At 33.3% G+C, this 17,020-nt stretch overlaps 1 protein-coding gene across 4 annotated transcripts in view; it reads right to left on the reverse strand.

The window, feature by feature from the left end:
• NOVA1 (NOVA alternative splicing regulator 1) overlaps positions 1 to 17,020 on the reverse strand; it is a 166,143-nt gene that overhangs the window by 19,007 nt on the left and 130,116 nt on the right. For all 4 annotated transcript variants that reach the window (XM_027869824.1, XM_027869825.1, XM_027869828.1 and 1 more), the window contains one exon: positions 4,459 to 4,530. In XM_027869824.1, coding sequence (XP_027725625.1) covers positions 4,459 to 4,530 — 72 coding nt within the window. The remainder of the gene's footprint in view (positions 1 to 4,458; positions 4,531 to 17,020) is intronic.

Here is a 17,020-nt window from a genome sequence, read left to right on the forward strand (position 1 = left end):
TTTTATTGTTTTTTTTCTGTCAAGAACAATGAGATTTACACTAGAAATGACAATACTAAAATGTATAATAGGTTTGACAGCCAAGGTAAGTAGTTAAGAGAGCACTAAGACACTCTTAATGAATTCAGATCCCCTGGCATGGATTAATGATATACTCAGGTACTGAAAGAACTGTCAGATATGCTTATGCAACTACTGTCAATGATACACAAAAGAGCTTGAAAATAGGTGAGGTACTACCATAGAACTGGAGGAGGGCAAATGTCACATTTTTCAAAAAGGGAAGAGAACAAAGCCTATGAACTATAGGCCAATGAGCCTGACCTTGGTAGGGGCGGGGAGGGAGGCAGCAGCAAAGAAAAAAAAAATAGAGTGGATTATTAAAGAGATGATTAGTAAACATCTAGAAAAGTGGTGATTACAAAAAACTAGCATGGATTTGTCAAGAATGTGTCATGTCAGACTAACCTTATTTTCTTTTGTGAGAGGACTACTACTAAATTGGCAGATCAAAGGGATGGGGTGGGTGTGTGTGTGTGTGTGTGTGTGTGTGTGTGTGTTCATGTGTATGTAATATGTGTGTATATATATACATATAGGTATATGTAACACCTAGATTTTTGCAAAGTATTCTACTTTGTAGAATCAGTCTTTACTGATCCCCCTTGATAACTAGTGCCTTCATTTTGATGATTATCTCCAGTTTATCCTCTCTATATCTTGTTTGTATATAGCTGTTTGCATATTGTCTTCCCCATTAGGCTGTGAATTCCTTGAAGGCAGGGACTGTTTTTTTTCTCCTTCCTTTATATTTCCAGCACTTATCATAGTATCTAACACATGGTAGGTGCTTATCAAATATTTATTGACAGACTGACTAAATAAAATGTCTCATAGTTTTCTTGTGGAAAAATGGAGAAATATAAACCAGAAGATTAAACAGTCAGAAAGATTTAGAAATTGTTAACTATCCACATTCAAAGAGCAGAGTAATTAATGGACCAATGACCAATTGGCAAGTGAAGTAGACTGCCTGAAGAATCTGTAATTAGCCCAGTGCTATTTAACATATTAATCAATGATGTGGACAAAGGCAGAAGTGGCAGACTCATATTTGCAACTGACATAAAATGGGAAGAGTTATTATATTTATGTTCAAAAAATCAACATCAAAAGTACACAATAGAGGAGGCATGATTGTTTGAAAAAGATCTAGTGGTTTTAGTGGACTGCCAACTCAATATGAATCCATAGTATGTGATGTGCTGGCCAAAAAAAGTTAATCCTGTGTTGGAAAACAGTGGCAAAGCTTTTAGGAATTAGGACATGACAAGTATTTTGTACTCTGTCATAGTTTGTCAACATCTGGAATACTGTGTTCAGTTCTAGGCATCACAGTTTAAGAAGGACATTGATAAATTGAAGGGCATACATAAGACAGCAATCAGAATGATATTTATCCTGAAGAAGATAAAACTCAGCAGGAACATTATAGCTATCATTTAGCATTTGAAGAGTTGATACACAAAAGTAGGATGTGAAAAGAAGTAAATTCAAACTTGACACCAGGAAAATCTTCCTAATAATTAGAGTTGTTCGAAAGCAGCTTGGGTGGTGTCAAGTGGCAGCCTTTCCTTCATCTGAGGTCTTAAAGCAGAGGATGGATTACTCTTGGTCAAATGTAATAGAGCTTGTTTTTGAAGCTCCGAATATGACAACTGCATGATTTGTCCTGTGACTACATATCCCGTGTCTATTTCACTTAACCATGCTTCCTCTCCTATCAGGTACAAATCGACATATGTAAGACTATTACCAAATACTATCTCAAAGTACAATTTTGGGTTTCAGATACTACATAATAATCTATTCTAGACACACTTTAAGCAAATATGACAGAAAAATTCTTGTTGTTCATAAAACATAGATCAGGAAGTTTGTTTTGTTTTGTTTTGTTTTGTTTTGTTTGCAAAAGGATTCAACAGAGAATGCTTTCAATTACAGACTGGCATGGCAATTTTGACCTACTCAGTTTTGACCTAGGTTGGTTCAACTCTCCTTAGGTAGCCTGGTGTCTCCTTACTCCAGGGGGCTCACAACATTAATTCAGGAATAGTTTGGACACCTAATTGGCTTTAGCCCTACTGTAGCTCAGAATTCCTTCACTCAAATGATACAGATCCACCACTCTGTTAGTGGGGGATGTGCCACCACACCCAGAAACATTTTTTTTCCTTTTTGAAAACATAATATTCCTATATTTTGTTAAAAGTTAGTACAAGTAAACTAAAATATACACGACTTTCCTTTTTTTCTTTAAAAAACTTTTTAATATATTTTTTTTAAATTTCAGTTCTAAATTGTCTCCCTCCCTACAGTTCCTTCCCTACCCATTGAGAAGGCAAGCAATATAGCACACATAACTTTCTAATGCTTATGGTTGGTTACTTAAAGGAACACTAACAAGTTAAAGATTCTCATGTTGAAACCCATTTCATATGACAGTTCCAGTGCAGAATCAATTTGATATATTGAAGTTAAATACTAATTACTAGTATAGTTAGACAACAACTATGTCACTCATCCCAAATGAACAGCTAAGACTTAAATGCCTTATCACATGCTATGAATGTTACCTTTAAAATGGTTAGATGCCATTAGAAAATATTGTGGGGAATAGAATTACAAACTAATAAGAACATTAAAGATTAATGATAAAAATAGCTTCTTGGGACAATGTTATTAAATGCTTTTCCTTTATATCCTGTTCAATATTTTGTGGAAGATATTCTGCTCATTTGCATAAGAAAAGAACAGCAGACGTTAAAAATAAAAAAAATAATTTATCACATCTAATGTCTAACTAAGGATAGAATGCTAGAAGCATATACTATTATTGTTATTTTTTTAAATAACCTAACAGTTTGATTTTGAGGATGATAATGTATTGTTCCACTTATATCATGACAGTAAAAAAAGAATACAAACATGTTAACACCTACATTTAGACTAAACTATTATTAGGAAAACATAAGTAACTATTTAAAAATAATTCAATAAAACAAATCAAATTTTAAGGAAACAAAATCAATATTTTTACTTAAGCACTTACATATTTTTCAATTCCAAATACAGATATTTTTGTACTTTAAAGCTCATACAATATCCTAAAATGGGCTATTTACAAATATATGTATACTCATCAGCTAAAATATGTGAAAGTAGACACCACACTTAAGGGAATGGAGCTACATAAAACTAGAATTAAACTTCTACTTACATAATAGTTGTTGAAATCTTAGTTTTGTTTCCAGATATGATTGAACAATCCTGTATTATGGGATTGTAGCAGCATTCAGCTATACGATTTAAACATAATCCGTTCAAGAAACACAAATTTATTGTCTGCATATTTCTTCATATGTACTAATCAAATTTAATACATTTATCATTAAATAATGTAAAGTCAATAATTCATATCATGAATTATCTGTATAAAGAAACATTTTATGAACAGAAGTTTTCTTAGGATTCAAGTTTAAAAAATCTTAAATTTTCATAACCAGTAAACAATTTGTAATTAAATAGAAATGAAAATTTTCCATCTAGAGATTGAGTACTTTTTTGGATTAAATTAAAATATATGTGGAAGATCATTAATTTTTAGAAATTTTATAACTGTCCATTACTAAAGACTCAAGAAGAACAAATTTAGTGTAGAGTTGGATGTCAAGAAACTAAATAATTTGAAATTTTACATTAAAATGCTAAAAAAAAACCTCACCATACCTAAATTTATAAGGAATCACTATAAAGCATAAATATGAAAAATAGATCATATTTTTATCAGAATACTTGTAAACATTAGTTTTGCTTTTCTACTGTAAGCACAGCAAATAGTAATGCTTTATGATCATAAAAAGGCATTTGTTACTAAAATGCTCAACGTAATTAACTAATTTTGTTTCATTCATTATAAAAGCCAATGTTTTTCAACTACATGAATTAATTTTTTTAGCAAGATACACCTTGGTTAAAAACATATTTCAATCTTATTGCCTCAAAAATATGTACCTTCTGGCACAGTTATTTATGCACTTAAATTTGATGTGTAGGAATAAACTTTTCGTAGGCATAAGAAACATTTAAATGTATATAAAGAAAAAATATTCAATGAATTAAACTTTTGCCCTTTTTAGTAGTTATAGTCTAATGGGGGAGGGCTTTTGAATATATTCATTTTTATCAGGAGATTCAAAATTCAAATAAGTTGCCAAATAATTTACCATTTCTTTCATAAAATGTGAACTTTAAATTATGATACTAATTTGGTATCTATGATCATGGGTGCATACATGTGAATGAACGAATAAATCCTTAACCCACCATATCTTTTTCTCCAGTTTGCAAGCGATCACCCGTGAAAAGTATGGTGTAGATGATAGGATGATACTGTACCTGATTGGCTCTGGAGGTGGTCATGGGATCAGATGGAGAGGACTTGGTGGTAGTTGGGGAAGATGGCAATGTCTGGGAACAAAGCAGTTCAGGAGCAAATCAACCTTTATAAGCCTTAAACTGATCATTTAAACAAAACAAAACAAAATAAAATAAAATGTAATATAACGAGAAAAGAATCCTAAGAACCAAATCATCTCCTACTCATTCGAACTTAATGGAATTTAAAGTCAATTAAGTAATGCATGTAAGTATGCATGCATAAGTATGTAAAAACAAATTCATGAATTGAAATCAAGATGGTGATTGGGAGAAATTCACATGAGTAGTAACAGGTATCCTGACCACATTCATGTACCACAGGATATTTTCTTTCCCCTCTTGTCTTCTTGGGGGAAAAGAGAAAATAAAACAAAAATTCCAACAAGTTCAATGAGCACAATTCAAAGAGAACCCCCAATAATCAACAAAATATCTGAATTTTGAAGAAATGGTGAAATGAAGTTTAATTTTACATAAAATTATCCACTTTTCTCATCTGTCAAACATAACCAATAAGTTGATTCCATGTAAATTCCATGTTTATCTTTAATTACAATTACTTTTTAGTTACTGAGTTCTTGGTAACAATTTGTCTTCTAAAATATTGATATTTTAATAAAGAGCCACGTGTGAAAAGGTAAACATTATTCTGATGATGTTTGAATATGCATCCAATGCCATTACAAAAAAGTACTGCAATATGTTTATAATTTCAGTTTAAAGATCATTTCCTTAGGGAGAAAAAGATAATAATGCATTGTAGCAGCAGCCTTTGTTAAAAAAGAAAAGAAAAAACCCCACAAAATAAATGAGTCATATTTATTGTTCATTTTGTCTAAATGCATACATATACTATAGAAAACACATTTTTTAGACTAAAATATTTTGTTAGATAAAACACTTAGCAATTCTTAGCAATAACTATATCTAGCTCATGAACTTTAAAAAAAAATTTCAAACCATTAGATTTCAACCAGCAATTATTTAAGCATGACGGACAGAACAGATGTTTTCATATGTGGATTGAACTCTGACAGTGTGTTTGTATTTTGAGACCATACATGTGTGTGTATATGTGTGTGTACATGTGTATAACAGTAGGATACACAAGCACACACACATATACACACAAACACACACACACATACACAACAGTAGGATTTGTGATCACATAAATGTTTACCAAAGTAACTCAAGCACATGGAAAAGCGTAAGTTTTTAAAGGTTCACCTGATAATCTTAACTTCCTTATAAAATAAAAAAAAGTATTAGGTGATATAAAATAAAATAATTCTTTTACATTTATTAGATATTCTTCAGATATATGCATATACATAGAATAAAAGAAAGAAAAAAATTCATAGGTTCCAGCATATGTTTAATTTAATTCTACTGGCAAAAATGATTGGATCTATCTAGGCTCTAGAAATGTTTTCAATAGATTTATTATTCAGCATGTCTCCTCAAGGTTAGGATGTCATTAACTATTATATTAGTGCATAAAATTCACTGATGTTGGATAAATTTGAATATGGGGGATTTTGAGAGAAATAAGTCCTGATATTCTGATTAAATTTAAGATTTTAAATTATAAAAATGAAAAAAATACTAGATATAATGAAAAGAAATAAATTGAGTTCTTAAATTTCTAACATTCATCTTAATGAAAACCTGACTGCTCTTCAAAAAATACTTTCATTTTTAACTGGTCTTTAAGAAATATTACTAATGCTTATTTCTAATGCAAACTTGATTTGGGTCATATGTTGAAATCTTGGCACTGTTAAGATTGAAATTTTTCATATATATTTTCCCCCTTGCATTACACATGTGTACACAACACCCACACACACATACTTCGCATAGATTATATTGTGAAGCATGCCTCTATTTCTCTATTCCATCTAGTATATTTCCATAGCAGAGGCATATTTCCACCACTGTGGAAGATAAATTAGGGGGTCTCTTGTTCCTTCATTAATTTAAAACATGTTCTCCACTAAATCAAGATTATAAAGTTCTTTAAAATGAGTTCAGTTGCTAAGTACTAAAAAAAAGAGCCTGTATAACTATCTTACAAATTTGTGGAAGCATTGCATTTATGTGTGATAAGACTACTAATCTTTTTTACATAGGTACTTCACCCACATAAAGCCTAGTCAGCCTTACTGTATTGTTAAGATGTAAATTGGCAATCTTAGTACTAGAGTTGACAATTCTACATGTTCTTTAAACCAATAGTCAATGATGACCCTTAAGGTCAATCTGAGTAGAAAATTAAGGGAATCTGAATTATGGCTTGTCCACAAAGATGGAAGAAAGAATAGACCATTATGAATAATTGGTTATTGATGAATTGACAGATACATTAATATGGAAGATATGATTTTGATGAAAACTAAAAAAAAGTTACATAGGATACAATTGCTGTAACTGTTCTCATAGTGTCTCCTCTTCTCTTCTCTCTCTCTCTCTCTCTCTGTCTCTCTCTCCCTCACTCCTCATTAGCAATTTTAACTTTCTTTTTAGACAAATGAGTATCTAGCAATTTATTTATAGTTATCTTTATCAGAAATTCATTTCCCCCAAATGACGACTTTAATCACTATTTTTTCCAAGTTTTGTTTGCTGAAAAACTGTGTATGGAACATTCTTGTAGCAACTTGATAAAACCACATCTCCAAATTTAGTTGCCTTGTATTTTATTTATCAATGGTAAATACACTAGGACTTGAAAGCTAAATGAACAATAACTACACCACAATATATTTTTTTTCAGTTCAAATTTACAACCAAACATGAAAGGTCACCTAATGATCGCTATTAACTTAATAGAACCAAAGTAGCTAATTAGCTAGAACTAGGAGCAAAAATTGAGTGATAAAATAAAACTCTGATGAAGTGGAATCCAGCTTGCCAGAACCTTTAATTAACCAGATGTTTAACAACGAAAACTGATGCTGAGAAAAATGTCCCTAAGGCATTGCAACATCCCAAATGAAGAAAGTTTAAATTATGTTTATTATACCACATTAACTAAAGCAAGAAAGTGGGCCAATATGTATCTTGGAAAGGTTTTCACTGAGACTTAAAATTTTAAAAAAAAATTGATTTTGGATTTTTCCTCAGTTATAAAGAAAATTCAATTCACCCAAACACTGAATTATCAAAGCATTCTGTTTAATCCAGGTTTTTGTTCTGTTATGAAATTATACCAACATCGCTTGGTTAGGTAGCAAGCATAATTGTTTTACTTTGGTCTCTGGTAGGGTTTACCCTTGTTGTATTCCTTAACTATTTAAATGTTGTAATCCTCAGTATAATGAAAGCTCCTTGAAGACTGATGTTATTTTTTATTTTTGTCTTTATATACTCAACATCTGACTTACAAACTTCCAGATGCTTAACAAAAGCTTCTTGAATTTAATTTAACATGGTATAGATTATATTTCCTTCATATTATAGAGTTCATCAATTGATTACGTTGCCAGCAATTTCACTTTTTTTAGCTTATAGAGCAACATTATTAAATAAAAGGTTAAAAAAAACCCCTGCACTTTACAAAACATCATGAACTTAATGTGTTATGAATATATTAGTGAAAATTAAATATTTTGTCTACAAAGCAAAAAGATCTACCACAATTGCCTAGCTAATTAAATGTTGAAAAAAAAATGAATTTCAATGTTTCCATAGAAACTTCAGTTTCATACTACTCAGGCATTCGGAATATGAAAAATGTGTCAGTATTTTCCAATTCCCTTAAAGAAAAAGAAGAGAGGCAGAAAATATTCTGAATTCAATAATTTCACTAAAAATATTTCAAACAAATTTCTTTTTATACATATACATACATATATATACATATTTGCATATAAATACACACACACATATATATATATGTCTTAAAATGTACCCTGTAATTACTAACAGCAAATGACAGATACCATTTCTCTTTCCTCCTGAAAAGCTGAACAGAAAAATTTAGGCAGTATCTTTTAAAATAGCTGCAGAAATGATCATTTTAAAATAATTTTACTTGTAAAATATCTACATTTGTATAGTGTGAATTTAGATTTGGTGGCTTCAAGTTAAATATCAATTGAGGTAACTTGTAAAATATTTTATTAAAATGTGGCATATTTCAAATAAGTGGAGACATTTACTGTATACTCTCAACATTTTATTAAGTTTACAATTTTTAAAGGATATAATTTTTATAATTAAAAACAAGAGGAAGGATACAGTTATTTTTTAGGCCTATTTATTTATTTTTATCCATTCACATGAATAAGCTTAATACACTTATTTGCATGTCTTGAATAACTACTGGAGATTTATGCTTCAGACACTTGAAAGGCTGAATTAACTATAGAAAGTTTGAAGAACTTTACTAATTTGAATTACTAAACAAGTAAAAGAATTTTAAAAAAAATAGAGAATTTTACAATTGGCTAGCTCTTGAATGTTGAAGTTATTAAGCTTCTGGTAAAGAGAATTAAAGTGATTAGAAATTATCAAATAAATTCTTATTAAAAACTTCTTAGTTTTCCAGAATTAAGAATTTATAGTATCATTTCAGTTTTCCTATAACTGTTGCTCACCCATATGCACAGGTATAGCAGAAAGATTACCTACAAATATTTAGTGACAGCTCTGACAGTACTATACAGCACATCTGAATTCTAAATGTGTCTTTGTCACTGGTTTCATCAGTTCAATGGTAACATAGGTCTCTCTAAAAACTAAATGCTAAAAGATTAAGTATATATATTACACATAGAGATGCTCTAGTTTTTAAATTTACTTTTACTTCAGCTTTTAGTTAACAGAAAACCTAAACAGAAACTTAAAATTAGAAATGTTTTTAACAAGCCACAAGGACCTGCTCCACTACAAATTTACAAAGTCCAACTTCCACTTTAATGCGTATTCACTGCTACTTGGAAATCCGTTTATTCGGCTTTTGTTGTTCTTTATCACACTGTTCCTTATCCACATCCACAATGGTTATTTCAAATCTTTTCCACTTACCATAAGTTTCCAATCTTATCTCCCTCTCTGTCACTTCTAGAAGATGATCTAGTCTATCACTTTATTGAACTGAAGACTATCTGGGAATGACCTTCACCTCCTAATCTCACCACCTTATATTTTTATCTCTACAACCATCCATTCTATTTTTTGGGCCAAATCCCAGAAGAAAAGGTAATATTTTCACTAAAATTAAATATACCAGGTGTGCCCTGGAGCCTATCCATTATTCTTTCCATCTCCTGTACATTAAAAATCTCTTTCCAATGCTCATTCTATCTTCAAACATATATTTATCTCTTCTTAAGAAACAACCAAAAATTCTTCCCCCAAAAATATGATTGATCATCTTAACCTTTCTACCTGCCTTATTTTTTCAATTCCAAAATATTTAAATGAATAGACAATAATAACTCTCTCATTTCCCCATTATACAGAACTCCAATAACTCCCTAAAATCTGGTTTCAGTTCCTATGAATCTAAATAACTTTCTTAAAAGTCTCCAATGGCCTCCTTCTTGGCATATCCCTTTTTCCTCCTCAAATCTCATTCTCCTTGATCTTTCTGTAGCTTTTTATACTCTTTACTACCCTCTATTTAAAACTTTGTTCTACCTCCATAACACCATACTTGGGTTTTCCCTAAGTGCCCTAAGCACTTGTTTCCTTTTCTTCCTTCCATATGTTGTGTGTGTACTTTTCAGGATTCAGAAGTTTTCCTTCATCTTTTCAACCTCCCCCCTCCGCCACAAAGCCTTTCCCTTGATGAACTGATCTACCATAATGGTTTCAACCCTAACTACTACCTAGATAATTCTCAAATTTATATTGCTAATTCCAAATTCTCACGCCAGCATCTCCAACTGACAATTCCATTTGAGTGTTCTGCTGACAACTTGAGTATCAATCTAATCTATTCTGTCCTCAAAAATGTATTCTTCTATAGGGCAAGGAGCTTGGCAAAAATACAGAACATATTAAAAATGATTATGAATCAACATGGTTTTTAAAGAAAAAGTCATACTAAACACATTTCCTTTTTTTGACAGGGTTATTACATGAAAAGATCAGGGGAAACTTTTAGTATACCACACCTGAACTTCAGAAAAAACTTGACAATGTATTTAACAATATCGTTTCAGACAAGCATGTAAAGATGTAGGCTAGACAAAAAATATAGTTAGCTAGACTGAAAAACTAATTGAAAGAGCAGACTAACACAGTAGTAATTACTGTGACAATGTCAACCTGAAAGTAGTCTTTCATAGACTTTTACTACGCCAAAAAGCTTATTTTAGTCTCTGTTCTTTTAAACACTTGCTATCAATGACCTGAATGAAGATACATGACATTCTTTACAAATTGTAAATAATATACAGTATCTTGAGGCAGACAGAGAGTTAATACATTAGAAGGCATTATTGGAATCATAAATATCTAGATATGCTAGAATGATGGGTAATCCCTGTAAGATTAAATTTAATAAGGATAAAGGCAAAATCCTATACTTGGGCTCAAAAAAAATGCAAAAGAACAGGATGAAGGTAAAGGTCTCACAAATGGCTGTGTTAAAAAGATCTGGGGATTTTAGTGGCTAGCAAACTCAATGTAAGTGAACAATGGGACACAGCAGCCAAAAATGTTAACATTATTTTATAGTCCCATGGCTCTTTGAACTCTTCAATGTGGATATTCCCTATAATGATGTAGATCACAAGCCATCAATCCTTAACCATATAGGGTGATTCTTGTCCATGTTTTCCCCTAAATTCACCATGGGAGGGGTTGGGGGGGATCCTTACATTCTCATAACTTTGTGTTGATATCAATATAGCATATGGGCTGTCAGTTATTTCTCACTTTCAATACATGACTGGCACATCTTTTTTTCGTAGTCATATAGTCCTTTGATGGTATCATTCATTCATACCACTTCCATATAATTTCTCATTTATGTGTAATATAATTAAGTAATACAATTTTTACCTAAACATTTAAATGCATCTGTGATCACTCAATCTATCATTAAGCATTTAAGTCTTTTTGTGTCAGACAATGTGTTTATGAATATGGATGTTCCCTCCAACAATGTAGATTACAATCCATCCATGCCTCCCAACTTGTGAGACTCTTTTATGTGTCTTCCCATATGTTTGCCACAGGAGGTGCAAGCAACACGTCAGGGACCTTCTTTGATTTTTCCTGACTTCATGAAACCAGTGCAATACAAAGGCTTTGTATCAGTTATCTCTTTCTCTTGCCACATAAATAGCCCATTTTCTTTTTATATGATACATTTCTTTAATAGCATGCTTTATACCACTTTCTTTTTTTGGGGGGTGGGAGTGGAGGATAGTTTGTTATTAGTCATCTGTTGCAGCTCACTTATACCAAAAATGTGTCTCTCCATTGCTATAAGAGAATGGATCTTTATTTTTAATTCTTCAGAAATTTTGTTTCCATGACTCATAGTCATAAAAGAACAGAGGCATGGTGTTGGAGTTGAAAAGACTAGACTTGTGTTTTTGGGAAAAGTTTGGAATCATTAAAGGAGCTCTGTAATTTCCCAAAGACAATTCAGCTCACGTTCCTCTTGCTTAATTCTGGGTCCAATTCATTGTCCATTTGCACTGTTTGTCCTAGACAAATTGGTAAAGTACAGAGCTTAATTTGGACTTGAGTCTGAATTCTGCCTCTGATACTGTGGTCTTGAATTGTCACTTTAGCTTTCTAAGACCAGTTATCTCATGAGAAAAATGGGAGGTTTTATTATATGACTTCAAACATCCCTTCTAGCTTTCAATCTATGATTTACAACCTCATTGATAATATATGCTAAATATAATCCTAGGCTACATTGACAGAAACTGGGACTGGGAAAGGCCTCCTGCAGAAGTAGGATTTGAGCTATATTAAAAGAAGCAAGGGAAGACAGAGGTGAGGAAGGTATGCATTCCAGGTACGGGGGACATTTAGTGAAGAGGCATGGAGTAGTATACAAGAAACAGCAAGTAGGCCAATACTGATAGATTGCAAAATACACAGAGATGCGTAAAGTGTCAGAGCACTGGAAATGTAGAAAGAGGCCAGATTGTAAAGGATTTTAAATGCCAAACAGAGCATTGGATATTTGATCCTGGAGTTAACAGGGAACCACTGGAGTTTATTAAGGAACAGCTGGAGTTTATTGAGTAGGAGGAGTCTATAGGAGTAGACTGACATGGTCAGACCTGCACTTTAGAAAAACCATCTTTCTAAAAACTAAGACTAGGAGGAGACTTGAAGCAGGGAGACTAAACAGAGGGTTATTCCAAAAATTCAGGCATGAGGTGATGATGGCCTACACTAGGATGGTAGCAGTAGTGGAGGAGAAAAGGAGCCATATACAAAAGATGTGAAAGTAGAAATACAAGATTTGGCAACAAAGTAGATATGAGGAGTGGGTGCAAGGGAGAGGGGTCAAGGATGACTCCAAGTTGCAAGCCAGAGAGCCTGAGTAATGTAACAATGAATAACGAGTACTATAATGAGTATAATAATGTAAGAAAGTAATGAGTATAATAATAAGTAATGAGTAAATAGGAGATTGATAGTGCCCTCGATAGTAATAGGAAAGTTGGGAGAACAAAGGATCTGGGGTAAAAGATAAAGGAGTCTGTTCTGGATACACTGAACTGGAGATACCTATAAGACATCCAGTTTGAGATAACCAAGAAGCAGTTGTTGATGTAGGATTGGAGGTCAGAGAGAAACTAGGGCTGGATATACAGGTGTAGGAATAATCAGTATAGAGACCATAATTGATCCCACAGGAATAGATGAGATCCCCAACTGAGTTAGTATAGAGGCAGAAATGAAAAGGGCCCAGGACAAAGCTCAGTGAGACCAGCATGAAGAGCCAACCAATATGAATGAGAAAGTGCAATTAGACAGGCAAGGAGGAGAACCAGGAGAGAATGCTATCCTGAAAACCCAGAAAGCCATGAATATCCAGAAAAACATGACTGGCACTGTCAAAAGTTGAAGAGTAGTCAAGAAGGATGAGGACTGAGAAAAGCCCATTTATGAGATTTGACAATTAGGAGATCATTGGTAACTGGAGAGAGTAGTTTTAATTGAATAAGAAGGTCAGAAGCTAGAGCTTCTATGAGAAGCAAGTGAGAAGGAAGGAACTAGGAGCACCCATTATAGATGGCTTTCCAAAGGATTTTATCCACAAAGGGGAGAAGTGATATCGGATTATTGCTGGTGAAGCTAGTTGAATCATGTGAGTGTTTTTTTTTTCTTTTAAGGACAGGGACATGTTTGTAGGCATCAAAGAAAGAACTAATAGACAGAGCTTGAAAATTAGAAGGAAGTTGATAAAGGGACCATTTGCCAAAGATGGAGGTGGAGGAGATCTAAGATGCCTCTTGAAAGATTTCCCTTGGCAAGGAAATGGGCCCCCTTTTCATGAGAAACAGGAGTAAAGGAGAAGACAGTGGAGAATGTGATGTGATATGAGGAGTGGGGATAGAGATGTAAGATGAGGTGGGAAGAGAGAACTCTCAAAAATGTTCTCAAATTTTTCAGTGAATTATGAGGTATGGTCAGTTGAGAAGGCGGGTACAGGGAGGCTTGAAAAGAGATGAGAACGTTTGGGTCAGCCATTGTGCTATGGTTAGAAAATTGATCATGGAGATATAAATGGATTGCCTTGCTCTAAGGAGGTCTTGGTTGAGACAATATAACACAAATTTCTAGTAGATCCAGTCAATGTGATTTTGTTGAAGGAACTAAGATAGTTAAATTCACGATAGCGTACGTTGGATCTAGTTCAGTAAGGAAGAGAGAAAGGAAGAGAGTGTGGCCAATACAGCAATTATGATCTAGGAATGAACTCATGGTGAAGATGAAGAATAAGTTTAGAGGTTAGGGAAAGATGGAATTATAAAAAGATTATGATAAAACAGAGGGTTTTGGAGTTCATGAACATGGAAATGTTACAACTATGAATGATGGTATAATCAGTGGTATGACCATCTTTTGTATGGCTAAGCTGAGTTGGAGTGGGTCATAAGAATTAAGGAGCATGAAGAACTGGCAGGTTAGAGTATTTGAAGGAACACAAATATGTATGCCAAATCTCTTATGATAGTTGGAATGGTGACTGAAAGACTGTGAACCAGGCATTGAACTTATTAAGGAAGAGGGATGTCCTGGGGATCCACAGACAAAGGCCACCAGAATCTGTACTGGGCAATAACTTTGAATAGTGTGGACCTCAAAGCAGGGGAGGTTGCTAAGGAATGGTAGTAGAGAGAGATTCTGTAAGGGACAATGTGGAGCAAGAAGTATTCCATGTCCTTGATGACTAGTGAACTGGGGAGTATGATGAAGTATAACCAGTACTGGAAAAGAAGGCCAAGAATACAGTGTCATCAGGAAAGAACCAGGTCTTAGTGAGTTGCAGAAGATGGAAGGAGAAAGGAAAAGATTTAAGATGAAAGCAAGTTTGTTAACTATGAAGCATTCTGAGCAGAGCACTGCAGAAGAAGCAAGTAGATCTGGGGGTTATTAGCAGGACAGGGTTGAGGAGAATGGGATTAAGGGAACAGGCATTTGAGAATGAGGAAACAAAGGTACTTGAGGATTTAGAATCACTATGATGGGTTATACTAACCACTAAAGAATACAACCAGGTTGAGAATCTGTGGTTGGAAAGAGCACCACTGAAGGAGGCAGGTGATTAGACTGTTCAATGTTCTCCCTCTAGATCCAACTTCATAGTAGGTTGTGGTGGTATGTCTTATCTTATGAAGCCCCCAAAACCTACCTCACCTTAGGTAGGAACCTATCTTCATATGGCCTGGGTAATTTGGTCAGGAGGCAGGAGGTGGGATTGGAAGGTGGATTTGGTCAAGGGATAGTCTCTTAAACCCCAAAGTGTAAAGACTGGATCCTTGGCTAATGTAGGGATTGCTGGGAGGGTCCTGTAGGGAAGGCCTAATCCAGAGGTGACTGGCTAGATCTCAAAGATCAGTTGCAAAAACTGAGGATGTGAACTTTGGAAAAGTAAAAAACTTGGAGATATGAGTATGCACAATATGTTTTAAGGTTTTAAGGTCATCATATGTGAGAAGAATTAGACTTACTTAATTTGGGCGCCAAAGCATAACTGGGAACAATTGGTCAAAATTCCTGTAAGAGATGTTATAGCTCTTCACAAGATAAAACTTGCTAACAATTAAAGGTGTCTAAAAATGGGTAAGCTCTTGGAATAGAGACTTTGTTGCAGATATTGTAGAAGCTCCTGCTCATATATATATATATATATATATATATATATATATATATATATATACACAGACTTAACTTGGTAAAACAAACAAAAACATTCAAGTCTCTTTCAATTTTAACATTCTATGATTTTCTTCATCACCACTAGTTTATACTTTAAGATTTTCATGACTTGTGATGTCATTAATGGAGGCACTCTTTCCACTGGTATAGAAAATATCTCAGCCACACTTTTAAATTGTGTAATTACGGTTCTTTTCTTTTTGTAAAAACATCAAAAAAGTTTCACAAAACAATAATGAACCTATCCAATGTGAACAGGAAAGATATCAAAAGTAAAGAAGGCTTTTTCTTGGTCTTTTTAGTATTTTTTAGATAAAAGTGCAGCACTCAGGCTACCAGTCTATTGTTCATTATCAAAACATTACTGTCTCACCAGTCTGTTCGTTTTTCCATTAGTTGCAGCCTTATACCCACCATGCATCTTTTCATTGGCATTTAGGTCACCAGTTATAATAATTTTTTTGACATTACAGAATTTCATGATTTGAAGCCAAATAGCATCACTGACAGAAAATTCAGGTTTTAAATATGGGCTTTGATGGCAAGGAGCAATTTTGGGTCATTGGACATGATCCAATCCCTTCTGTTTCATTCTTGACCTAGACTGCTAATCATCTGCAGAGCCCTCCCAAGTTATGTATATGGATAGACCAGCTCAAAAGTGTTAACACTTGAACCACATATCAAAAATCATTGATAGATTTTTCATATTTCTTGCCTTTCCTATATGGATGCTTAGGCCTCTTACGTCTTTGAGAAAATACTGTTAGGTCTGCAAGGCCAGATTCAATCAAGTACAGTGTTATCCTTAAATTAAAGTGTCAGGAAAAATTCTGTCAATGCTGAACACCTTTCTATTTGGATTTTGTAAAGAATAAATAGCCTTCTTGAAACTGGCAAATACGTTGATAAGCTTATGTATCACTAATTTATGCTTTGTTTAATTTTGATATTCAGAGGATCACTGAAAAATGTTATTTCCACAGTCATGTTTATCACAAAATCTCACCTTAACAGGAAAGGGAGGCATCTTTGTGTAAATTATAAAAGTCTTTAGGGCTGTATTTGTTCTACTGAACCAACTTGCTTTTTTTTTTTAATTGACAAGCAAGGTATACTAAGATCTCATATTCACTACACTTTT

Source organism: Vombatus ursinus, unplaced genomic scaffold (genome assembly GCF_900497805.2).
Source record: "Vombatus ursinus unplaced genomic scaffold, bare-nosed wombat genome assembly UNPS02014794.1, whole genome shotgun sequence".
NCBI lineage: Eukaryota > Metazoa > Chordata > Mammalia > Diprotodontia > Vombatidae > Vombatus > Vombatus ursinus.